This window comes from Natrix helvetica (assembly GCF_964273705.1).
Source record: "Natrix helvetica genome assembly, chromosome: W".
In the NCBI taxonomy this organism is placed as follows: Eukaryota; Metazoa; Chordata; class Lepidosauria; order Squamata; family Natricidae; genus Natrix; species Natrix helvetica.
In genome coordinates, this window is record NC_138555.1 from 42,399,107 (window position 1) to 42,424,469 (window position 25,363).

Consider the following 25,363-nt stretch of genomic DNA (forward strand, 5'->3'; position numbering starts at 1 on the left):
GGCTCCACGTGCCACCTGTGACACCCGTGCCATAGGTTCGCCATCACTGGCCTATAGGCTAATCAATAAAGCTATCAAGTCAAGTCACCTTTATCACAATGTGCTTGGAATATAATGTGCCCAATGGGTTATCGAGCATGGCACCAGTCTAGACCTCAGGGCCGGGGAGAGCGTGTGGCTGTTATCAGAGAATCTCTAGCAGCCTCCAGGGGCACTGCTCCACAAGTCCTGACTGTGAGATCCTTTTTCTTAGGTTGGGCTCAAGGGATCAGGTGGGATTGCTGCTGCTGTACCAGCCTCCCTGCTGCATGGCAGCTTCCTTACCCGGGCTCCTGGACCTCGCCATGGAGCTGGCAGTGGAATTCCCCAGGCTTATAGTTCTGGTGGACTTCAACTTGCCATCGCTGGGGGTGGGGTCAGAGGTAGCCAGAGATTTCATGGAAACCATGACTTCCATGGGCCTGTCCCAGGTCATCCAGGGCCTGACTAGGAATAGTGGTCACACACCCAATTTGGTGTTTTTGTCGGAGCAGTGCCTTTGTGACCTGGAATTGGTGGACCTGTCCTTGGTCAGTTCACAGTCTGGTGGCAATGAGTTTCTCAAGAGCTATACCCCCATGCAGGGAGGCAGGACCGATTAGATTGGTCCGTCCCCGTCGACTAATAGACCCTGATGGGTTCCAGAAGGAGCTGGGAGTTATAACTGGAGATCTACTGCACAGTCCAGCTGAGCTCTTAAGTCACTTAGTCATAGGAAGGTGACTGAGCCTCTGGATAGGACTGCATCCATGAGACCTCTGCTCACCCGTAGACCTTTCTGCCCTCCGTGGTATACAGAGGAACTGAGAGGGATGAAATGCATGAGGAGACGTCTAGAGCGCTGCTGCGCGGAAGAGATGAACTCGATCGAGCACGGGTAAGAGCTGCTATTAAGGCCTACCTCAAGGCCTACCTCCAACCTGTTTCCAATCTTCCTTTTTGGGGGAAGGTGGTTGCGTGGCAGCTCCAGAGGTTTCTGGATGAAACGGATTATCTTGACCCCTAGCAGTCAGGATTCAGGCCTGGATTTGGGACAGAAACGGCATTGGTCGCAATTTTGGATGATCTCTGGTGGGAGCGGGATGGGGGTAGTGCATTTATCCTTGCTCTATTTGACTCTCGGCGGCTTTCGATACAATCAACCATGGTATTCTTCTGGAGCGGCTTCAGGGGATGGGAGTGGGAGGCCCTGTGCTATCGTGGTTCACCTCCTCTGCGGATGCTCTCAGTCAGTATTGATAGGAGGGGAGTGATCCAGCCCTCGCCCACTGCTTTGTGGGGTTCTGCAGGGCTCGGTACTCTCTCCGCTCCTGTTCAACATTTATATGAAGCTGCTGAGTCAGATCATCCGTCACCATGGACTGAGGTATCATCAATATGCTGATGAAACTCAGCTGTATGTCTCAATCCATGGTGAGTTAAGCAATGCCGTGCCCTCCCTCTCGCAGTGCCTGGAGGCTGTTAGGGGCTGGATGGGGAGCAACAAGTTGAAACTAAACCATGGCAAGACAGAGTGGCTCTGGGTGTTGTGGTCCGCTGGCGGCCTGCAGAGCTGGCAGTAGACTCGGACAGTGAGGAGGTTGGGGAGGAACAGGGGCCAGTCCTGAGGGTTGAGGAAAGCTCACATGAGGGCTCTGCGTTGGCGGCAGAGAGGGAGCTAGACAGCAGCAAGGCAGAAGAACAGCTGGAGCCTATTCCCAGTGCACGCATGGGCAGAGCTGCTGAAAGACAAGAACAACTAAGAAAGCAGGGTCGACTCAAGAGGAAAGTCACACCTAGGAGGTGAATAGCCCCTCCCATAGGAAACAAAGGAGGAACGAACGGGGAGTGGGCTGTTGCAGGAAACAATTCGTTCATCTGTCTGGAAAGTTCTGTTTGTGAGAAACTCTATGCCAAGTTTTGCTTTGCTCTGTGTTTGGACACTAATTAACTGGCAGCGCTCCTAACAGGATAAGGTGCATATGGATAAACATTCCTTTGAAAGACTGATAAGCTGTGCTGACTGTGAATGAAAGGAATTCGCAGTTGTTTAAATAAGAGCGGTTTTGTTGGGACTAAGACTTTGCTTTTGCTTTCTAAGGAAGCCTGGGTCAGAACACTGGGTTTGGGGTTCTTTGGCCCAGGGAGAATTGCCACCTTTGGTCTTGGATGGGGCGGCACTACCACAGACCCTGTGCGTAATCTGGGGGTTTTCCTGGACTTGTGACTCCTGCTCAAAGAGCAGGTGGCAGTCATGACCAGGAGGGCCTTTGCGCAGCTGTGGGTTGTACGCCAGTTATGCCCTTTCCTGGACCAACAATCCCTACTCACGCTCACTCATGCCAGTCACTTCCCGTCTTGGCTATTGCAATGTGCTCTACATGGGACTGCCCTTGAAGAGCATTCAGAAGCTCCAGTTGGTGCAAAATGCAGTGGCCCGCATGGTTTTGTGCAGACCTCGGTGTGTACATGTATCACCTCTCCTGCGGGAGCTGAATTGGTTGCCAATTTGCTTCTGGGTGCAATTCAAGGTGCTGGTTGTCACCTTTAAAGCCCTTCATGGCTTGGGACCAGGGTATCTGAGGGAGCATCTATTGCCAGTCGCATCTACCCAACCCACCAGAGCGGGGAGGCAAGGAATGTTGTGGGTCCCATCCCCGAGGGAGATACACCTGGTGGGACCCAGAAGGGCCTTCTCTGTGTTGGGTCCCTCTCTCTGGAACATCATTCCCCCAGAGATCAGAACGGCCCCCACTCTAACACTCTGGTTCTGCCAATGGGCCTGGGGAAGCCAGAGTGGGATGGAGCTGATTAAATGGCTCATGTTATGTGTTGTCGCCAGGGCAGGGGTTTATTATATTATTTTATTAATTTATTATATGATTCTGTTGTATTAGTTTTGTTTTTATATGAGGTTTTTATATTCTTGTAAGCCACCTTGAGTCGCCATGTGCGAATAGGCGGCAATATAAATTTCCTAAAATAAAATAATCTACTGTGGTCTCTATTCAACATCTTGTAAAGAACAGGTATATCAGTTTCATCAGGGTATGCAGTAACACTAACTAGCTCTTTTGCTCCTAGTATAATTTTGAATCAGTATTAGAGGTACAATACTCTTCAACACTACTTTTGGCATGTCCTATTCCTATCAGATTCCACCAAACCTGTACACAACATCAGCCATTACAGTATCTACTATCAAGATAATATTCACACACACAGTAAAAGGAAGACTCATAGTTGTACCTTCAGGGTCAGACCATAGAAGATCACACATGGGGCCATCATGAGGGACCTCTTGTTTGCGATCTATTGTTCGGATCTGGTCCAGCGTCTGGATGGATGGGGATAAGCCACCATGGACACAGAAAATCTGAACAGAAAAAACACACTTATACAGTATATATCATGAACCTCCCTCCATCTTTAAACTGTCACTATTTTTCTCTGATCACCTTACCCTAGAGACATAATCTCTATGTGCCCCTCCTACCCCTTTACAGTCTCTGATATTCAGTTATGCATTTGATTAAAAACAACCAAGTGCTCGATTTGAATTAAAAGAAGACATTCATTTTGAATCAGCTCCATGCCACCAGTGATTATCCCATAATTACATGTCTTGGCAAGTAAAATAAGTTGTCCCTCCCCCAATTTTTCAAATCAATCTGATCTCCTTCAGATCCATAATTCATCATGATTCAAGAATTATACTTGCATACTCACCTTGCCATCAATAATGGCAGAGAGGCTGAGGTAGTCAAAAATCTCAGTGCAGTAGCGCCACACAGTGACAGAGCCATATTTTCTCAAGCACTCATCATAAAACCCATATACCTGGGTGATCTGCCTGCTTTCGTGATTGCCACGGATAAGGGTGATTCTGTCTGGGTAACGGACCTGTAAAAAGAAGTTGATCCATTTAGCTTATCCTTCAGATTTAAAAAGGTATTAGCCAAACTGGCATCACTGCCAGCACATGCTGACTTTTAAATAAGAAAAAAAAAATCAATGTTATCAGGGCTTTCCTTACTTTGAGTGCCAGCAGCAGCAGGAATGTTTCAACGCTATAGAAGCCTCGATCAACAAAGTCTCCCATGAAAAGATAGTTGGTCTCAGGTACATCGCCACCCACCTGACGCATGAAGACACAGAACACATGAAAAGGTTACCCATAAAATTAGGGAATGTACAGAAAGCAAGCAAAAAGCAGCAGAAGGCAGCATTAATACAATACAATAGTAGAGTTGGAAGGGACCTTGGAGGTCTTCTAGTCCAACCCCCTGCCTAGGCAGGAAACCCTATACCGTTTCAGACAAATAGCTATCCAACATCTTCTTAAAGACTTCCAGTGTTGGGGCATTCACAACTTCTGGAGGCAAGCTGTTCCACTGATTAATTGTTCTCACTGTCAGGAAATTTCTCCTCAGTTCTAAGTTGCTTCTCTCCTTGATTAGTTTCCACCCATTGCTTCTTGTTCTACCCTCAGGTGCTTTGGAGAATAGTTTGACTCCCTCTTCTTTGTGGCAACCTCTGAGATATTGGAATAATGCTATCATGTCTCCCCTAGTCCTTCTTTCTCTTAAGCTAAACATACCCAGTTCCTGCAACCGTTCTTCATATGTTTTAGTCTCCAGTCCCCTAATCATCTTTGTTGCTCTTCTCTGCACTCTTTCTAGAGTCTCCACATCTTTTTTACATCGTGGCGACCAGAACTGAATGCAGTATTCCAAGTGTGGCCTTACCAAGGCATTATAAAGTGGTATTAACACTTCACGTGATCTTGATTCTATCCCTCTGTTGATGCAGCCTAGAACTGTGTTGGCTTTTTTGGCAGCTGCTGCACACTGCTGGCTCATATTTAAATGGTTGTCCACTAGGACTCCAAGATCCCTTTCACAGTTACTACTACTGAGTAAGGTATCACCTATACTGTACCTGTGCATTCCGTTTTTGTTGCCTAAATGTAGAACCTTACTCTTTTCACCATTGAATTTCATTTTATTAGATAGTGCCCAATGTTCAAGTTTGTCAAGATCCTTCTGTATCTTAAGCCTATCTTCTGGAGTGTTGGCTATTCCTGCCAGCTTGGTATCATCTGCAAATTTGATGAGTTCCCCATTTATTCCCTCATCCAAATCATTGATGAAGATGTTGAAGAGTACTGGGCCTAAAACAGAGCCTTGGGGTACTCCACTGCATACTTCCCTCCATGTAGATGCAGTTCCATTGAGAACTACACGTTGAGTGCGGTTGGTCAGCCAGTTACCAATCCATCTGGTGGTGATGCTGTCTAACCCACATTCTTCTACTTTATCTAGTAGTAGGTTATGGTCTACCTTATCAAAAGCCTTACTGAAGTCCAAGTAAACTATATCAACGGCATTCCTCTGGTCCACTAATTTTGTCACATTATCAAAGAATGCAATAAGATTAGTCTGGCATGATCTGTTTTTGACAAATCCATGTTGGCTTTTGGCTATTACTTTGTTTGCTTCTAGGTGTTTGCAAATTCGTTGCTTGATTATTTTTTCCAGAATCTTTCCTGGTATTGAGGTTAGGCTGATAGGTCTGTAGTTTCCTGGATCTAATTTTTTCCCTTTTTTGAAGATGGGAACCACATCAGCTCTTTTCCAGTCCTCTGGTAGTTCCCCGGTGTTCCAGGATCTCTGAAAGATATAATTCAGTGGTTCTGAGATCTCGTCTGCTAGTTCCTTCAGAACTCTGGGGTGTAATCCATCCGGTCCTGGTGATTTGAACTCATCTAGGGTAGACAGGTGCTCACTTACCATTTTCTTCCCTATTTCAATTTGTGTTCCTAATTTTGTGGTGCTGCTTTTGATAGGTTGGACTGTTTTATCCCTTTGTGTAAAGACAGATGCAAAACATGAGTTAAATAGTTCTGCTTTCTCCCTGTTGCTTGTCACCTTCTTGCCACTTTCTCCTAGCAATGGACCAATTGTTTCCTTAACTTTTTTCTTGTTTTTAACATGTTGGAAGAAGCTTTTTTTGTTAATTTTTACTTTTGTGGCAAGCCTTTCTTCATTGTGAGCCTTAGCTTTCCTCACTTCATCTTTACAGGCTCGGGCTATTTGCTGATATTCTGCCTTAGTTATGTCCCCCTCCTTCCATTTTTTATACTTACTTTTTTTGTCTTTCAGTTTGTCAGATAGTTGTTTATGCAGCCATGCTGGTTTCTTTTGGGAGCTGTTGTTTTTCTTCTTCATTGGTATTGTGTTAGACTGGGCTTTTCTAATCTCATTTTTCAAAATTTCCCAAGCTTCTTGAGTTGTTTTCCCCTCGAGGATTCTCATCCATGGAATTTTTCCCAAGCTCTCTCTAAGTTTATTGAAATTAGCTTTCTTAAAGTCCAAGACTCTAGTTTGACTTTGTTCTACTACTTGTGTTTGGATAATGTTGAATTCCAATATTGCATGGTCACTTGCCCCCAGGGTTCCTATGGCTTCAACACCTTCTATCATTTCCTCTCTGTTAGTGAGAATTAAGTCCAGTATGGCTGATCCCCTTGTTTCCTTCTCTACTTTTTGGAAAACAAAGTTGTCTGCTAGGTTTGTTAGGAACCTGTTGGATCTTCCACTTGGTGCAGAGTTTGTTTCCCAGTTGATGTCAGGGTAGTTAAAATCTCCCATTACTATTGTGGTGTGCTTCCTACATACCTTAGTTAGCTGACTAGCAAAAAGTTCATCTTCTTCCTCTGCTTGGTTGGGTGGCCTGTAGTATAGACCTATGGCAATGTCATTTCCCCCACAACCTTTAATATTGACCCAAATGCATTCAAGATAGTTCTCATTATTGTTGTGCTCTATTTCTGTAGAGACATAGTTATTTCTTATATATAGTGCAACTCCACCTCCTCTTTTATTTGGTCTATTTCTTTTAAATAATTTAAATCCTTCTAGCTGTATGTTCCATTTGTCAGTTTCATCCCACCAAGTTTCTGTAATGGCAATAATATCATATCTGCCCTCTTTTACTTGAATTTCTAATTCTCCCTGTTTATTCCTCATACTCTGTGCATTGGTATATAGACATTTGAGTCCATTTTGATTGACCTTGTGTTTACTGTCTACATAACCTGTATTATGCCTGACTGCCCCTATTTTCTTGCCACTTGTGTGATTCATGCACATGGTATGACAATCACTATTACATGCTTGGTTTTGCTTGACAGCAGGAGTGATAATCTTACCCACACACACATCTATGTTACATGCATTTATAACCCTATGAATTTTAGTTTGCTGGGGACAGAGATGTTCTGTATCTATTAATTCTCTGTCCCCGCTCTTCAGTTTAAATGTTTATCAAGAAAATCTGTGAATTTAATGCCAAGTAACTCAGTTCCTTTCTTGGATGGGTGCAACCCATCTCTTTTGTACAGTTTTTCATTGGACCAGCTACAGGCTTCATGACTAATAAAACCAAAGCCTTCCCTTTTACACCACTCCTTTAGCCAAACATTAAACTCTGCTACACGCTGGCCCTTCCCTTTTTGTTCCTTATATACAGGTAAAACCTCTGAAAAGATAAGCCTACAACCTATACTATTAAGTTCATACCCCAAGTTCTGGAAATCATTCTGCACAGAAAGTACATCTTTCTGGGATAGATCATTAGTGCCAAGATGTATAATAGCATTAACGTCACAGTCCATTGAACTAGTTGGTTTCAGCACTCACCCTGAATAGCTCTTTAAGGTCATAAAACTGGCCATGGATATCCCCACAGACCTGGGAAAAAATGCACCAAGGATAAAAAAAATATTAAAGCTTGTCTGACTGCTGATGTCACCACACCAGTCTAAGGTATTATGAGGCATCCCCCCCCCCCCCCCCCAAACCCTTACTCACTGTTACTGGGGAATCTACTTTCTGGACATTACTTTCTTCCACTAAGATCTCTCTGTTAGAAGAAAAAGGGAGCTGTGTCATCTGGAATTGCCTTTCACATCATCAGCTGCATGCTGTAGTATAAAAGCAGTTACTGCTCACAAGGCTACAAATACTTGCCTGGCCTTTGCACAGAGGGCTTTGACCTCACTCTCCTTGATGAGTTCACAGCACCGCAGATGTTCAATCTGACGGTCAAGGTCACTAATTTCAGCCATCACCCCTCCCTGTAAAAATAGGAAATGTCTAATAATAATAATAATAACATCATCTTTATTATGGTCAAAGACTAGCAATAGACATTACTTTTTACAATATATTAAAAAAGTACTGACATTCTCTTTTGACTACAACTGTGAGAGAAAGGATGGTGAACTGATTCTTCTCTAAGCTATCTATGGGAATTCTGATTTTGCTGTTTCCTAACCACCGGTGCTGGCTGAGCCAAGATGGCTCACTTCCTCTTTCTTCTTTGTCTGTGAGCATGAGACTCCTCCCTTGAAAGACTTTGTTTGCCTTGATTTAATTTCTACCCCAGAGATCTCCAGGAGCCTCTTCAAACAAACTTTTCCCCTGGATTTGGAATGTTTTGATCCACCCATCTGCTTTGGTCTTGAATTAAACAACTTATTCTCCTTTGGACTTACCTGTTTGGTGGCCTCTACCGTCTGTGCTTTCCTACGGACACCATTCCCTGTATAGAACAACAACTATCTCCGAGCTTCATGATGGATCCAAAAAAATTACCACCTGGAAAGGCCTCGTCGGCCCCAACATCTTGTACGTCCAGCCCCATTGCCCACCAGTCACAGTTGGGGTCTTTTCTACAACCTAAAGCCCCTGAAGAGAGTTCAAAGGATTTCTCTACTCAGCAGATGCTTCGGGCCCTCTTAAAGGGACAGGATGAAATGAAAAAACAGTTGCAGGACTTAAATGATCAGCGCAGAGAGACACAACAAAAAACAATACAGAACGAACAGCGGACAGGTGTACTGGAGGAGGGTGCGGTTGGGATGAGGAGTGGCCTGGAGGCAATCCAAAGGGGGAATATAGAATTTGAGAATCACATGATAAAAACGGAATTTGAAAGGATGTCTTTTTTTCTTAGGTTTCAAAATTTACCAGAAGTTGAAAATGAAGATCTTAAAGAGATTATGACCACAATGTTAGCAGAATATATTAATAGAGATAAACAACAGCTTGGGTGGGATATTGACTTGATCTATAGGATTAACTCAGCCTATGCAAGAACACATAATGTCCCAAGGGAAGTTCATGTTAAATTTCTTAGAAAAACTACAAGAGATGAGGTTCTAGGACAGGGGTGGCGAACACGCGGCTCGCGAGCCGCATGCGGCTCCCGGCCAAAATAAATGAGGCTCTTTGCCTCTTATCATTATTTAGTATACTGTGGCTCGGATCACGCGCTCCCTTTCGGAAGCTGGGGAGGTCCTTTGCAGGCAGCTAGAACGGGCCGCCTGCAAAGGACTTCCCCAGACTTGCTTTGAGGAGCACGGGGCGACTGAGGCTAGTTGTGAAGCCCCAAAGCCCCCACCGCCACCGGAAGAACTGCTGCCACCTCCTCCTCATCCTCCTCTAACAGGCAGCACTGCCAGATTTGCTGCCCGGCGCTGCGGCTGAGATGAAGCCGCCAAAGCTCCAGCCGGCATCTCCGCGCGTGGCAGCGGCGCCTCCCCTCCGCTCGGAGCAGCTGAGCTCAGTCAGCGCTGGGTTACCCCTGCCCCCTCCTCCTCCTCCGCCGTGCTTTTGAGGAGCCATGAGGCTGCAGGAGCCAGTAGGAAGGCGGGGGGGGGGGAGCAGGGGAAAAAAAGCCTCATGGTTCCTCAAAAGCACGGAGGAGGGGGAGGGGGCAGAGGTAACCCAGCGCTGAGCTCAGGAGCAAATCTGGTGATTCTGTTGGAGGAGGAGGAGGAGGAGGAGGAGGAGGAGGAGGAGGAGGAGGAGGAGGTAGCAGCAGTTATTCTGGTGGCAACTCGTACTCGTCGGCATCTTCAGCAGAAGCCCTGCCCACAATGAAGAAAGCAAAGATGGAGCAGATCCACGCAGATGACGTCGCTGCAACATGACTGGAGGAGGAATTCTGGGAGTTGAAGTCCACAAGTGTTAAAGCTGTCAGGTTTGAAGACCCCTGGGGTTTTTTTTCCCTAAAGGGTTAGGGGTGCAAGGGTCTTGTAACTTGACAGCTTTAAGAGTTGCGTGCTTCAAATGCCAGAGTTTCTGAGCCAACATTTTGGTTGCTAAGCAGGAGCGTTGTTAAGTGATACTGATATTATATAACACTTTGAATTAAGCGGGTACCTTGAAGAAACATAACTTTGAGTTTCAAATAATACTGATTTCGTTGTTGTCTTAGGTGACATCTGTGAAAAAAATTCGGGTGCTCAGGCATGAAAATGTGCCGCTCAAACACTATACTTTTCTGCTCACATCGAAAAAAAATTAGAGGGAACATTGCTTCCGGGTCTGTTTTGGCAGGTCACTGCGTGGTGTGGCTCTCTGACTCTCACAGTTTAAAATTTTGGCTCTTTTTGTCGAACTTGTTCGCCACCCCTGTTCTAGGAGCTCAAAGGGGAGGATCACTAAAATATAAGGATAAAGAAATAGCCATTCTTAAGCAGATCCCAAAGAAAGTAAGAGATAAGAGAAGGAAATATACCTTCTTAGCAAAAAAATTATATAAGAATGGGATCTGGTTCAAATGGCTGTTACCAGAAGGCATGTTGATTTTTTGGGAGGGCAGTAGAATTAGAATTAACACAGTTGCGGAAGCAGAGGCTTTCATGAAAAAACATACTGCTCTATTACGTGATGTGGGGGATCCTACACAAGATACAAAGCAGGGAGGGGCTGAGGCTCTGCCAGGGGGGGGGGGGAGAGGAGACAACAAGAAGACTCAGATCACAAAAGTGAATTGAAACACTATTCCAAATGTTGTTACAATGTATTCTTAAGGAAGTGACAAAAGTAAAATGATTGAAACATACTGATGATTTGGTTAAACTTAAAACTGCTAATATCTAAGTAAATGTTTATAGTTTTCTATTTTTCCTTTTTGTAAAAGTTGCGAGACCCAGGGGGGCTTCCCCCCCCCCCGCACGATGTAGCTGTCCAAATGTTCCATAACCTTTTACCCTTTTTCCTTTGTAAAATTTTTTAAAACCAATAAAAATTTTAAGAAAAAAAAAAAAGTACTGATATTAAAAGTGGATAACATACATGCTCTCAAACTGTTCGGGTCACTCCCTGGTTTACGTGGGTGAAAAGCCGATAAGTATGGGAGTAAATACAATGGTCCAGAAATTGTTAGAGATATGTCCAAATAATTGGTACAAGATGACAGCTATAATTCTGTAACCAAGTTTTTTCTTGTGGATATTGCAGCAACACAGAATTTTGCATGCATGGTAGATGGGTTTGAGTCCTGGAGGAGAAAGCCTACATAAAAATTGTGTGCCCTCCCTGGCAATCTCTCTAGTAAGGGGAGAATATATGCAGACCTATGACCTCTGTATAGCTCACAGTACAATAAAACATGTGAGATATCTTCAACTTCTCCTTTACCACATATACATACCCGTTCTGCTATTGGAGTTCTCTGCCCTGGAGGAGTGCTGAGGGGAGAATGTTAAATCTGGCTCTGAAGAAAGCTATTCTTTGTTTTGGGAAAATCAGATCATTTAGGTATCTTGCCGATTCCCACACACCCTGTTTGATTCTGTCCCTTCTATGGGGAGGCAACCTATTTAGTTCTTCTTGTAACGCCATGTCCTTCATTCTATTGATTACTACTTGCTTTGCTTGGTCAAGGCCTAGGGACATTAAGAATACCGGTGAGAGCCCATAAGAGCCCAGCTTGTGATCTATTGCCTGTTTCAAGGGGGGGGGGGGGGGAGTTGTCAGTCAACATTTCGCTCTTTTATTTCCTCTGGGAGGGGCCATTCATTGTCCATCTGTGGCTTTACTCCCAAGTTGACCCCTGTTCTTTAGCCGTTCCTTTCCTCTGGCAGCTCTGTGCATGCACACACTGGGAACAGGCTCCAGCTGTTTGTCTGCCTCACTGATGTCTGACTCTGAAGGTAGTTATAACTGGCATACGGCTCTGGCCCCCTCTCTGCCTCCGACAGAGCCCTCATCAGAGCCTTCCCCAGACTCCAGGATTGGCCCATGTTCCTCCCCAACCTCCTCACTTTCTGAATCTGCTGCCAGCTCTGCTGGGGGCCACAACAGCGGGGTAAAGCAGATATGGTATGATGGGCCACTTAGTGGGGAATATTGCTGATTGGAGATGGGGATAAATGTGTGTGTGTGTTAAGGAAAAAAGGAGTAAGTGAGAAAAGGATGTTGATGAGAGAGAGAGAATCGAGTATTGGATCATGACTGGACAGGGAGTTTTAATCCTAGAAGGATGTCCCTGTAACTGAATTCTGGAGCCATAGCTCCTTGGGAAGAGAGTGACCAAGGCCCTCTGCAAAGTGCCCTTGGGCTGCCCCCTTGCAGGCACCAGAGCCTGGAGCAGTTCAGCCTTGTGTTTATTTTTATTTATCAAACAAACATATAGCCACCCAACTCCCGCATAGGTGACTGCTAATGGCTTACAACATTGACCATAGAATAAAAACCCATAAATGTGTACGTACGTACGTACGTACGTACACACACACACACACCGTGGCAGTAACAACAGAAACCAGCCAGTTGATAGGCTTTGTGTCCATTTGGGGGGGGGGGTCCACTGACCCGCTAACTAAACCACATTTTTAGGGCCTTCCGGAAAAGCAACAGGGTGGAGAGCAACTGAATCCCACAGAGAATGATGTTCCATAGAGAAGGGGCCACCACCAAGGATGCCGTCTTTCGTAGGCCGAGTGCAATCTTGAATTGATGGGACCCGTAACATGACCCTGCCTTCCCAACTGATTTGCCCATGTATCACCTCTTCTGAAGGGGACGCGGTGGCTCAGTGGCTGAGCTTGTCAATCAGAAAAGTCGGCAGCTCGGCAGTTTGAATCCCTAGCGCCGTGTAAAGGAGTGAGCTCCCGTTACTTGTCCCAGCTTCTGCCAACCTAGCAGTTCAAAAGCACGTAAAAATGCAAGTAAAAAAATAGGAACCACCTTTGGTGGGAAGGGAACAGCGTTCCGTGTGCCTTCGGCATTTAGTCATGCCGGCCACATGACCACGGAGACATCTTCGGACAGTGCGTGGCCAAGCGTCAGTATTGTGCCACTCTTATTGCGTCCGCAGATAACCGCCCTGCCGCCCTGTTTGGGGTGACCTGCTCCCTCCTCCAACAGAGGCCGCGGGAAGCTCCTCTGCAGGGAAGAGCAGAGGAATTTGGGGAGTATCTGCAGGACAAAATCGCTCAGATTCGAAGCGACGTCGGAGGCAGGTCCTGAGGTCCCATTCTGGGAGGAGTTTGACTCTGTTACTTCCGAAGATATGGACAGGTTGCGTAGGCGACTGCGAGCCACCACATGTTTATTGGACCCGTGTCCCTCCTGGCTTGTACTGGCATCCTGGGAGGTCACACGAGGCTGGCTCCAGGAGTTAGTCAACACTTCCTTGAGTGAGGGGTCTCTGCCGGCCGCCCTGAAAGAGGCGGTGGTGAGGCCCCTACTCAAGAAGCCTTCCCTGGACCCAGCTCTGTTAGCCAACTACTGTCCCGTCTCCAAACTTTGCTTTCTGGCGAAGGTTGTAGAGAGTGTGGTGGCACAACAGTTTCCGTGCCACTTGGAGGAAAATGATTATCTGGACCCGTGCCAGTCCGGTTCCGGCCCGGCCACAGCACGGAGACGGCATTGGTCGCATTGGTGGATGATCTCTGGAGGGCCAGAGATGGGGGTTGTTCCTCCATCCTGGTCCTATTAGACCTCTCGGCGGCTTTCGATACCATCAACCATGGTATCCTATTGCATCGATTGGAGGGGCTGGGGGTGAGGGGCACCGTTTTGCGGTGGTTCTCCTCCTACCTCTCTGGCCGAGTGCAATTTGTATTGGCAGGGGGGCAGAGGTCAACCTCGAGGCCGCTCTCTTGTGGGGTGCCACAAGGGTCGGTCCTCTCGCCTCTCCTGTTCAATACATATATGAAGCCGCTGGCCGAGATAATTCGTGGGTTTGGGGTAGATTACCATCTGTACGCGGATGATACCCAGCTGTACATCTCTACCCCAAACCACCCCAACGATGCTATCGAAGTGATGTCCCGGTGTCTGGAAGCCTTACGGATCTGGATGGGAAGTAACAGACTCAAGCTCAACCCGTCCAAGACTGAGTGGCTGTGGCTACCGGTGCCCTGGTTCAACCAGCTTACTCCATCACTGGCCATTGGCAGCGAACGTCTGGCCCCCGTGGATCGGGTACGCAATTTGGGCGTACTTCTGGATACCCGGCTGTCCATGGATGACCATGTGACAGCCGTGGCCAGGGGGGCATTCCACCAGGTTCGCCTGGTGCGCCAATTGCGTCCCCTATTGGACCGGAGCGCCCTTCGCACAGTCACTCATGCGCTGGTGACGTCCCGGCTAGACTACTGTAACGCTCTCTACGTGGGGCTCCCCTTGAGATGCACCCGAAGGCTGCAGCTGGTTCAGAATGCGGCCGCGCGGGCAGTCTCGGGAGTCTCTGGCTACTCCCACGTAACACCTCTCCTGCGCGGGCTACACTGGCTGCCTGTGGCTTTTCGGGTGCGTTTCAAGGTGTTGACCATCATTTTTAAGGCGCTCCATGGCACAGGACCTAGTTATTTGCGGGATCGTATCCTGCCCCATACACCCCTTCGGCCGATTCGCTCACACAGAGAGGGACTCCTCCGGGTGCCGTCCACTAGGCTGTGCCAGTGGGCGACGCCTAGGGGAAGGGCCTTCTCTGTGATGGGCCTGACCCTCTGGAATTACCTTCCCCCCGACATTAGAATGACTACGGATCTCCGCTCCTTCCGTCAGAAACTTAAAACCCACCTATTCCAGCTAGCCGGCTTGGCCTAATTCCATCTTTCCCACCTCAGTTTTATTTCTAAATTTTTAGGATTGGTTTTAGGGTCTGTTTTTAATGTTTTTAAAATTTTATAAATTCGTACAGGGGTTGTTTAATTTGATTTTTAGCTATGTATATGATTGTTTGTATGTTTTTAAATTTATTCCTGTACACCGCCCCGAGTCCCTCCGGGGAGAGGGGGCGGTCTAGAAATTTAATAAATTATTGTTATTATTATAAATAATTATATTCAACAGTTCCGTTTTTGTTTTCCCAAAGCAATCTGCTACATGCGTTAATACCGCAGCTTCATAATATAATCAGAGGTTTGGGAGTCTAAGGCCACCTCTTTCACAAGTATCTTGCATAATCTTCATCTTTACTCTCGGTTTTTTCTCCTTCCAAACAAATTTATTTAATACTGCTTGCCGTATTAATAAAGTTTTATCTGATTTAAGCACCGGTATCATCTGGAATAAAAAGATGAATCTAGGTAGAATGTTCATTTTAATTGCTGAAATCCTTCCAAGCAAAGATAATTGTAACTTTTTCCACACTTGAAGATCTTTCTGTATCTTTTGCCACAACACTTCATAATTATTTAGGAAAAGTTTTGTATTTGATTCTGCGATTAGTATTCCTAAATATTTGACCTTGGAGACTATTTCAAAACCTGCTAAACTTGCAAGTCTCTTTCTTTGAGTCTCTGTCATGTTTTTAACCATCATTTTCATTTTGTTTTGATTTAGTCTAAACCCGGACACCATGCCAAATTCTGCTATGATATTTTTCATCTGGATTATTGAGTTCAAAGGATGTGAGAGGGTAACAACCAGATCATCGGCAAATGCTCTAGTTCTATATTCCTTTTGCCTGATAGCTATGCCATCTAAGGATTTTGAGTCCCGAATTGCATTCAACAAGACTTCCAAGGTTAAAATAAATAACAATGGAGATAATGGGCAACCTTGTCTTGTACCTTTTTGTATCTCGAGAGTTGTTGACAAATTTCCATTAATAATAAGTTGTGCATTTTGTTGCTGATAGATTGCTCCAATCGCGTGCCGAAATCGTGGTCCCATATCCATCTTTTCCAAAGTCTTGGTTAGAAAATTCCAATTCACTCGATCGAAGGCCTTCTCTGCATCCAAGAAGACCAGCACTGCAGAGATCTGCTTATTCTTATCAAGATAGTCAATTAAAACTATGAGTTGCCTTACATTCTCCTTCATGTGTCTGCCTTCAATAAATCCTGCTTGATCATGATGAATAACCTCTTGGATAACCGGCATCAATCTGTTGGCTAGTACCTTAGCAAATATTTTATAATCTGTGTTCAGAAGAGATATCGGTCTGTAATCCTCTGGTTTCTTAGGGCCCTCTTTGTCTTTGGGTATCAATGATATAAAAGCCGCTTTCCATGAGGAGGGTATTTTACCTCCTTGCTGTATATTACAAAATAGTTGTGTAAGATATTCAATCATTTCCAGTTGTAAAGTTTTATAGTACATTGCAGTCAAGCCATCAGTCCCTGGAGCCTTAGCTAGTTTAAGTTGATTTATAGCTAAAGTAATCTCATCAGCAGTTATCAGACGTTCCAAATTTGCCTTTTGAAGCACGGGTATTTTAGTAACACTTTTTCCTTCCAAAAAATCATCTACTGACTTGTTCTGTATATTATCCTGTACATATAACTTAGCATAATAGTCCAGAAATGATTTTTAAATCAAATCTTGTTGATATACCGTTTTCCCTCCATACTCGATTCTATCAATAATTCTGTCATTCGTATTCTTTCTGAAAAAAAGAGTTGGTCTTTTGATGGAACAGACCAGCCTGCTATATTCCAGGTTATAAGGGAAAGTGGGTCATCTTTTGCAGCTCATCAGGAAACTGGATTTATACAAAGGGAAGTTGTCAGGTTGTTGCAATGGATTGAGGTGTCGTCACGCACAGAATTGGCCTTCTCTAAAAGTAGGGGAGTCCCATCTAAGTCCTGTGTAGACTCCTGAGGAACTTGTTCAGAGTAAGAGGTTTTAACACCAGCTAACAGAGCTTGCCATTCCGATGCCTCTTCTCTGGGTGTAGGGCAAGGAGTTATTAGGTCATACTTCATTCTTTGAGATGGTGGCTCTGACGTGGGTCGTCTCTCTGTTTCTTGGTTTGGTGCTGAAGGTGTCATGGGATATTCACATAAGGATGATAGCATCTCCTTCTCTAGTGGGACCTCTAATGGCCCCTTTGGATCTTGGCTTCTATTTTCCATGATCTCACATTCATGCACATTCTTGTCCTCTGGGGCAGAAGTGAGAGGCTCAATTATTGGGGAGACCAGATCTATAAGCGGCTCTGCTGTGTCCATTGTGACCAACAAGGATTTCTTTAAATTTTCTAACTTGAATGTTATCTTGTTCTTTCCTTGGCAGAGCGCCAAAAGCATTAATGAGGGCAGTTTCTGTGCTGTTAAGTACCTCATCACCGGACAAGGCTGGCTGACTCCCACTTTCTTTCTCTCCCTTTCCCAAGGTTGAAAATGAGGAAGAGACAGCCACCTTGGGAGCTCGCATGTTAACAATTAAGGGTGTAACCCCTTCCTCACAGAAGACTCTGATGGGAAAGATTTGAAAGGAGGCTAAATGTGCCTTCATCTTAAATAGAATCTGCGGTATGGTGGGCTGTTTGAAAGACAGGAGAATCTGCTTCCAATTTGGGGCCTCAGGGAGCCACTCCACAGCACGGAGATCAATCTGCCCCCTGCGGCAGTGAAGAAGCTGGCTTAGGGAATTTAGTATTGCACTTTTGGTATTCCAACGTCCATAATTAAGTCTGTTCATATGGATTCTAAGAGCAATCTGTTGTGTTTGTAGTGAGCGATGTGATTGTTGTAATTTTGGTGGGGGGGGGGGGGAGAGATGCTTTCCTGACTTCCAGTGAGACTTCTCCATTAATACATCTCCCTCTCATTGTCTTGTCTGGAGGACTGTTTTTCTGAGTGGACTGCCACTTTTTATCTGATTCTTTAACTGTTTCTCTGGCTCTTTGCTCTTTTTCCTCTTCCTTATCCTGCGTATGAGAGTTACCCAAGTCTGCTGTAAGAACTTTAGTGGGGGTGCCTGGGGCTCGATATTGTGCTTGAAGAAAAACCGTTATATCTTTTTTCAATGTCTCTAAATCATGTTGAATGGCTATTAGTTGTTCAAATATTGAAACTACCATTTACGCTGTGATAAGGCATTGCTTTGCCATGAGCTCTGTTGAATTTTCCCAAGGTAAACACTCCGTACTCTGAATTTTCTTGTTCTTTACTTTTTTAGCCTTTAACTCAAGACTCCATACAGGATGTAATTGGACTAGTTGTTTGTGAGAACAGCTGGCTTTCAGTTTGTTGCCCCCCCACCCCCCGCCACCAGATCGGGAAAGTCTAATAGCTGCTGTTTTGCCAAATCTCTTTGCAAGTCCCGTTCTAATCTCTCAAGATTGTTGGAAATGGAGGGGAGGTTAGTTTTACTTACAGATCTCTTGCCAACAAAGTGCTCCTCAATTCTTGGTTGTTTTGCTGTTTTCACTGGAAGGAGAGATCCCGGGCTGGTGCCATGGCGTTTCTTTTTCGCATGCCTTTTTAGTCCCCGGCAGCAACAAAAACTTTTGTCTGTGTATGGTCTACGCTGTTATTTCCGCCAAAAAATATTACTTAAATAAAAAAGGATCCAATGGGGGTACTAAAAATAGATAAAATTAAATAAAAACCAGGAGGCGCTACCACAAACACGCTCCGGCTGTTACATGTGTGGACAAACACATGTATACATATATTTGCACACAGACTTTCTATGAGCACACAGATTCTTCTTCAAAAGGATTCCAGACCAGAGCAAACTACAACCAAGCAATGTTAAAAATACAATTAGTCCTCAACTTACAACCACAACTGAGCCCAAAATTTCTGCTGCTAAGCGAGACAGTTAAATTTTGCCCCATTTTATGATCTTTCTTGCCACAGTTAAGTGAATCTGGCTTCCCCATTAACTTTGCTTGTCAGGTCACAAAAGGTGATCACATGACCCTGGGACACTGCAACCCTCATAAATGTGAGTCAGTTGCATCTGAATTTTGATCATGTGACCATGGGGATGCTGCAACAGTTTTAAGTGTGAAAAACTGTCATAAGTCATTTTTTTCAGTGCTGGTGTAACTTTGGTCAGTAAATGAAAGGTTGTAAATCGAGGACTACCTGTATATTCTTAATAAAGATTGTAATATTGATGAAAGCAAAGGGGAAGCTAAATAAATTCCTCACCGCCCAAAACAATTCGTATTAAACTACAGGAATACTCTCAATTATGGGTATCTTTTAATCTACAGCAGGGGTGTCAAACTCGATTTCATTGAGGGCCACATCAGGGTTGTTTGACCTTGGGGGGGCGTGGCCAGATGGTCAGGGCCAGCTTGACATCACTCGGGGGGGGGGGGGTGCCTGTGGTGGCTGGAACACTGTCCCAGTGAAAATGGACTCCAGAGCTCTGTTTTTGGAGAAAGAAAAAAGGCATGCAAGAAATTCCCCCCCCCCCCCTGCCTGAACATGTGAATTAAGGAGGCTGCAGGCTCCTTTGCCTTCGGCTATACTATCTCCTTCCGTTCTCTGTCTCCCTACTTCACTCGTTCGGGCAGCAGAGAACGGAAGGAGATAGCGTAGCCTAAGCAAATAAGCCTGCAGCCTCCTTCATTCACACGTTTGGGCAGTGGGGGGGGGGGATTTCTCGGACGCCTTCTTTCTTTCTCCGAAGGTGTGCGAGAAAGTCCCCCACATTTGCTTCGGCTACGCTATCTCCTCCGGCCTGAGTGGTAGCAAGCAATGGCGGTGTGGGGCGGCTGGCGACGGCGGCGGCTACTGCTCCTGGGCTAGCTGTGGGTTGCACTGTTCGGCGGGCAGCGCCCCGACTCGCGCCATCTCAGCAGCAGCACCTCTCACCCGCAGAACCGAGGCGGGGAAGAAGATTGAGAGACTTGGAGCCACAAACATTCCCAATTTCAGTGTGTGAAAACCTGCCTTTTAAAAAAGTAATTTATTCATTTATTTAAAACTATTCATGTTTTTCATCACTTAAACAATACCAAAATATGTTTTAGCTGGTAGGAGCCAGGATTATTTATTCATTTTTATTTATACTCTGCCCTACCTCGTCAGAATACTCAAGGTGGTTTCTAACAATCAAATGAAAATTAAATTAGAGTTAACTCTACCATTTTAATGTTTAATTAAAAGAAAACAGTTCTAAAAAATATTACAACTCAATTTAATATTCACTTTCAATAAAGTATAGAAAATATTTGTGTGTGTGTGTGTGTGTGTGTGTGTGTGTGTGTGTGTGTTTAGTTTCACAATATGAGTTAAGGCCTTCCCTTCTGTTTGACCTCTTTGTTGCACTTTTTTTCCACTATAAGTGGAATATTTTCAAAAGATGGAAAACGGGGTGCCCAGTTCTGAGGAGACTTGAGACTCTTTTCAAAATAAGCTGTAAATCATTCAGTTGGCTCATTGTCACCAGGAATATGAGAACTAGCAGGAGGTTATTTTTATTTGTCTACTTGGTATAACCAAATATATATTTAGATTGATAATAGACATTACATTGCCATGAAGAGTAAGATTACTATTTCCCTCCCACTATCCATAAATTAAAGCACATTATTTTATTAATATTATATCTATTTGGATAAATAGGTCATGAGAGGTTTGACTGCTATAAAAAATTAATTCCCACAGTTTTTTCCATTATGCTATTATATTGTTACAGGTGTATATCAAAAAATGCATGTTTACAAGAATTTTATACTTCCAGATTTCTCTTTTATTTGAGGAAAAGAAAAAGGGAAATATATTTTTCCTTAAGGAATGATAAGACAGGGAAACCAGATATCAACCACTTCCTGCCTTTAAGAGGGCTTGCTATATTCTATGAATGGTTGACCCATGTATGACCTTGATCATGGGAAGGATTTGTTTTGGTTGTCTGTGGTAGCCAGCTACCTACCCTGAAAATACCTATTCAAGGGAATTCTTAACACTCCTTAAAAGAACATTAGTTTGTGTTAGATGTTTTTGAAGAAAGACTTAGCTTTATATCTAGAGAGAGAAATTGCTCTGCAAATTCATATTTCAATTTTTAGTCCTTTGTTTACTGTATGGTTAAAGTGTTCTTACATTTGCTATCTAAATATTTTAGAGTGTGTTTTAATTAATTAAATTATTAAAAAATTAAAAATTGGAAAAGAATATCCCCTCACACGCAAACGCAAAACAGTTTCAACTGGCACAGAGCAGAACATATATGTGTACAGTAGACCTAGGAGCATATAAGGGAACATGGAGGTAATCTAGTCCAACCCCTTCCCAAGGCAGGAATCCTTCCTTCTCTTTGAGAGCTGTCAGTGGCAGACATGAGGGAAATGGTGTGTGTGTGTGTATGAGAGAGAGAGAAAGAAAGAATGAGAAAGAAAGTAAGTTGGAGAGAGAGAGATAAGAAAGAAGGAAGGAAGGAGGGAAGAGAGAAAAAGAAAGTGGGAGAGGTACACACAAGAAAGGAAGGAATGAAGGGAGAGAAAAAAAAGAGAGAGACAAAGATAGAAAGAGAGAGAAAGAAGGAAAGAGAAAGGAAGAAAGAAAGAGAACTTATGACCACAATTGAGCCCAAAATTTTGGTTGCTAAGCAAGAGCGTTGTTAAGTGAGTTTCACCACATTTTCCAAGTTGGCCATGCCCGCCAGGTCACATGACCACCAAGCAACTCCCACCCGGTCACATGACCGCCGAGCCACTGTCATAAAACAGGCCACACCTACAGAAGAGGTTCTAAATTTTTTTGAAACCCTAACCACTGGTTCACAGCCTTCCTAAACCTGGTGCTCTCAAGACAAATATGCAACTGCCATCCATTCCTAACCCTGGCACAAACAAAACAGCAATTCAACATACTTAAAGACAGCAGAAATTAAAGAGAGGAAGAAGCAAACCTCACTGCAAAGTTCATACATCCTCGGTGGAGAAAAGTCACATGAACTTTTAAGGTGCCTTATCAAAAGGAGGGCAAGAAAAGAGAAAGTAAAATTGGGTGTGATATCCCAAGACCTCCCCACCACCACCACCAGTGAAGCTGGAAGCTCAACCAAGGCGTCAGAAGGCACCTCAACCCAATTTTCCCACCCCATGTGGGCCAGGTTGTTGCTTCACTCGAATTTTAACAGAACAAATAGGATGGGGGGAGGAGCATAAGGACCCCTCCCCTCCTTTACCATTGGAACCCCCGCCCCCAAAATATCCACCCCCACCTCTAACTTCCCCAGGTGATACCCATAGGTGAAACCTCCCCGCCACCGTCCTGCCTCTGTGCAATGAAACGGACCTCCCTCCCCCGAGTCCCCACCACAAGCAGGGCTCCTCGCCCGAGTTTTGGAAAAGCAGCCTGCCCTTTCCATGCACTCATGGGGGAAGAGCATGCCCCTCTTCGACATGGCAGCCCTGTTGGAGCGCCAGCCACGGAGCCTTTTAGCTGCCCCGACCACGAGGCATCGCTTGACCGGCGCGGAATGGCCACGCTGCCTCCTTTCCTCGCTCCCCCACCCCCACACGGCAGGCCCGTCACCAGGGGCGAAGGGAGATGGAGAGGATGGCTCCGCGATTAAAACAAAAAAACTCACCGCGTACCTGGAGGGTCGGGGCAGCGACGGCGGAAACAGTAGCAGCTGCTCTGCGGCACCCACCGGCTCCGGGGCCTCAGGTTTAACCCTCCCTCTTTTCGGCTCTCCACTACTAAAACACAGGACGTCACTTCCGCTTCCTTCTTAGACGCAAGTGGGGGAGGCGGAGCGACCTTGGCTCTTTGAGTTATCGCACCAGAAGGAATTGCATAGGTGTGCACTTACCAGTGGTGGGATTCAATTTTTTTACTACCGGTTCTGTGGGTGGGGTTTGGTGGGCGGGGCAGGGGAAGGATACTGCAAAATCCCCATTCCTTCCCGATTAGCTGGGCCTCGAGAGGCAGTGAACAGATGGGAGCAGGGTCATTCAGAGGTGGTGTTTATCTGTTCTCCAAACTACTCAAAAATTCCACTACCGGTTCTCCAGAACTTCTGCCACATACATGTAGATATTTATTTATAGCTAATGACTTAATATTGTAAGGTAACATGGAAAATAAGATGTCTTACTTCCAACAAGGGTTTTAAAAGAAGGGGACACAGACAGTGGTGGGTTGCACTTACCTTCACTACCAGTTGGCTGATTGCGCGCATGCGAGTTCTGTTCGCATGCATGCCTGACTCGCACTGCGTGTGTGTGCACAATCTACCACCCCTGCAACAACCAGATGATTGTTGCAAATCACTATGCGATGGAGTTGGTGAAACCAAATCACATGGTGAAACTTTCCATCTTCTTGCAGCATCCTGCTTTCTTCGATTTCTTCCTTTGGAACGTATATATATTTAATTCTGTGAATGTTTCACCATGTGATTTGGTTTCACCAAATTTCACCAAATCACAATGCAATGGAGTTGGCGGCACAACTAAACATTTGGCTGCTCGACCCAGCCTCCAGCGACCATCAACCAACCAAATACTGACGCCAACAGATCTGTTCAGCTTTCGCAACAGAAACATTCACAGAATTAAATATATATACGTTCCAAAGGAAGAAATCGAAGAAAGCAGGATGCTGCAAGAAGAAAGATGGAAAGTTAGCAGCACAATAGCTGGCACAAGAGATCATCACCAGTTTGTGCCAGTTGATTCAAATTCTACTTCTGTCAGCAAAGTTTCAAATGACATTGTTGGGAGTATACTAGTGTTGGGTAGGCAACATATATCTATATACAATAACAAATGGTCGTTGTTGCTTTAAATGGGTGAATGTACTTATCAGCTGTAATTAACTTTACAATAAGAGGGAGTCAGGAGAGCTCACTCTCTCTGCTTGTCATATGTTCGATAACTACTTGCTCGCTTGATGACTGGAACATGAACTGCAACTGTAAGCAATTGTTTGTTCTTTGAATTGTGTTTGGACATATATCTACTATCACTTGCTTGTGAAGCAATTATTAGTAGTAAAGCTACTTGTTTTTTACTAGCAGTGTCTGAAACTCTATTCGTGTATTTTTCTACTAGCAATGTTCTTTCTCTCTAGCTGTACATTCCGCTGCGCTATTTTCTGTCTCCCAACGGAGATGCCCCTAACAATGTGTTCTCCACCTGCAGTAAAAGTGTTAGAATCCAAGTCTTGGATTCACTGGACACGAGTTAAGCCAGCTGCTGAGGAGTACTGTGAGGCAGACCAGGACGAAGCCCGTCCTCTAGTGGTACGCTTGAAGAAGCGCCCCTATATCTGTCCTACCAGCAACGGACAAACTACATACGGGGCAGAAGAGGCCTTACTGGGTGTCACCCCTGGAAGCTGACTCCTCTACGTATGGCCGAAGATTTGGAGGAGGAAGACAACATTCCATTTATTAGATATAAGATGTATTAGAAAATCTGGGCACCTGTCAGGGTATGGAAAGTCGAGCATTCATAGCCATAACTGCACTATCTATTGCTTTAGTGAGTGTGTTTGCCCTTATTGTGATTTGTTGTATTGGATATTCATTCTTCGGGAATTGCCCCCTCCCGAGAAAGACAGGTGCTGAGGCTAAAATCATTGACAAAGAGCAGTATGAATCTTCTGATGGCACTTATGTTTGAGGAACCGTGGGAGTGGGTCCTCTGTAGCATAATAGGAGTCTTGGGATTGTGGGCAATATATTTAGCAAATAAGACTTGGTTTTGTAGATCACCCAAAACTGATATTGCCCTTCCCTAAATTATATATAACCCCCACCTTCTCCCTAATGAAGTGATTCTGTAGGTTAAAAGAATTGTGTTTGGAAAGGTTCTGTATAAGGGACAGTTATGAGCTTTTTGTGGCTTTGGCTGTTATTGGCAAAGGGCCTGCTAAGTGATAACATCCTGAATAGTAGTTCCCAATGTTGTGAGAATGCCCGAGTAACCCCCCTTGCCCTTGAGGGAAGATCCAAGGATGTTGAGAATCCCAAAGAACAGGGCAGAATCAGGTCACAGGGTGTGGAACAGGTCTGCTCCTGCCAACAGCGCATCGTCTATGCATGGGGACAGAACCGTAAACCAACCCCAATACCTAAGGTCAACCATCTGACAATCCCTGTAAGAAATGGGGTAGAACATAGGGAGAACGGGCCCCTGCAACAATTGAGAAAAGGGAACTATATGTTAAGAATACTGGAGTTGGGTTAAAGCCTAATTAATCAGTCTGACCCTGCCCTAGGTCAAAAATGCTAGTTGTGTTTATCTGCTGGCCCTTCATCTTACCATGCTGTTCCAGTTGAGCCAGATCTTTGGGAAAAGACCAAGGCCACAATAGTCCTTGAAAAGA

General features: G+C 44.9%; 1 protein-coding gene across 6 annotated transcripts in view; it reads right to left on the bottom strand.

The window, feature by feature from the left end:
• Positions 1-22,794, bottom strand: part of LOC309400849 (serine/threonine-protein phosphatase 4 catalytic subunit-like) — a 45,557-nt gene extending 22,763 nt beyond the window's left edge. For 2 of the 6 annotated variants that reach the window (XM_081969548.1, XM_081969553.1), the window contains exons 1-7: positions 22,617-22,794; positions 8,052-8,158; positions 7,893-7,944; positions 7,722-7,772; positions 4,055-4,156; positions 3,748-3,921; positions 3,268-3,394 (exon numbers count right to left, since the gene is read on the bottom strand). In XM_081969548.1, the coding sequence (XP_081825674.1) occupies positions 3,268-3,394; positions 3,748-3,921; positions 4,055-4,156; positions 7,722-7,772; positions 7,893-7,944; positions 8,052-8,149 (604 nt within the window). In that variant the 5' untranslated portion in view covers positions 8,150-8,158; positions 22,617-22,794. Of the gene's footprint in view, positions 1-3,267; positions 3,395-3,747; positions 3,922-4,054; positions 4,157-7,721; positions 7,773-7,892; positions 7,945-8,051; positions 8,159-18,434; positions 18,642-22,616 lie in introns of all 6 variants that reach the window. The other 4 variants (XM_081969550.1, XM_081969551.1, XM_081969549.1 and 1 more) reach the window with 4 other exon arrangements.
• Positions 22,795-25,363: the final 2,569 nt, after the last annotated feature.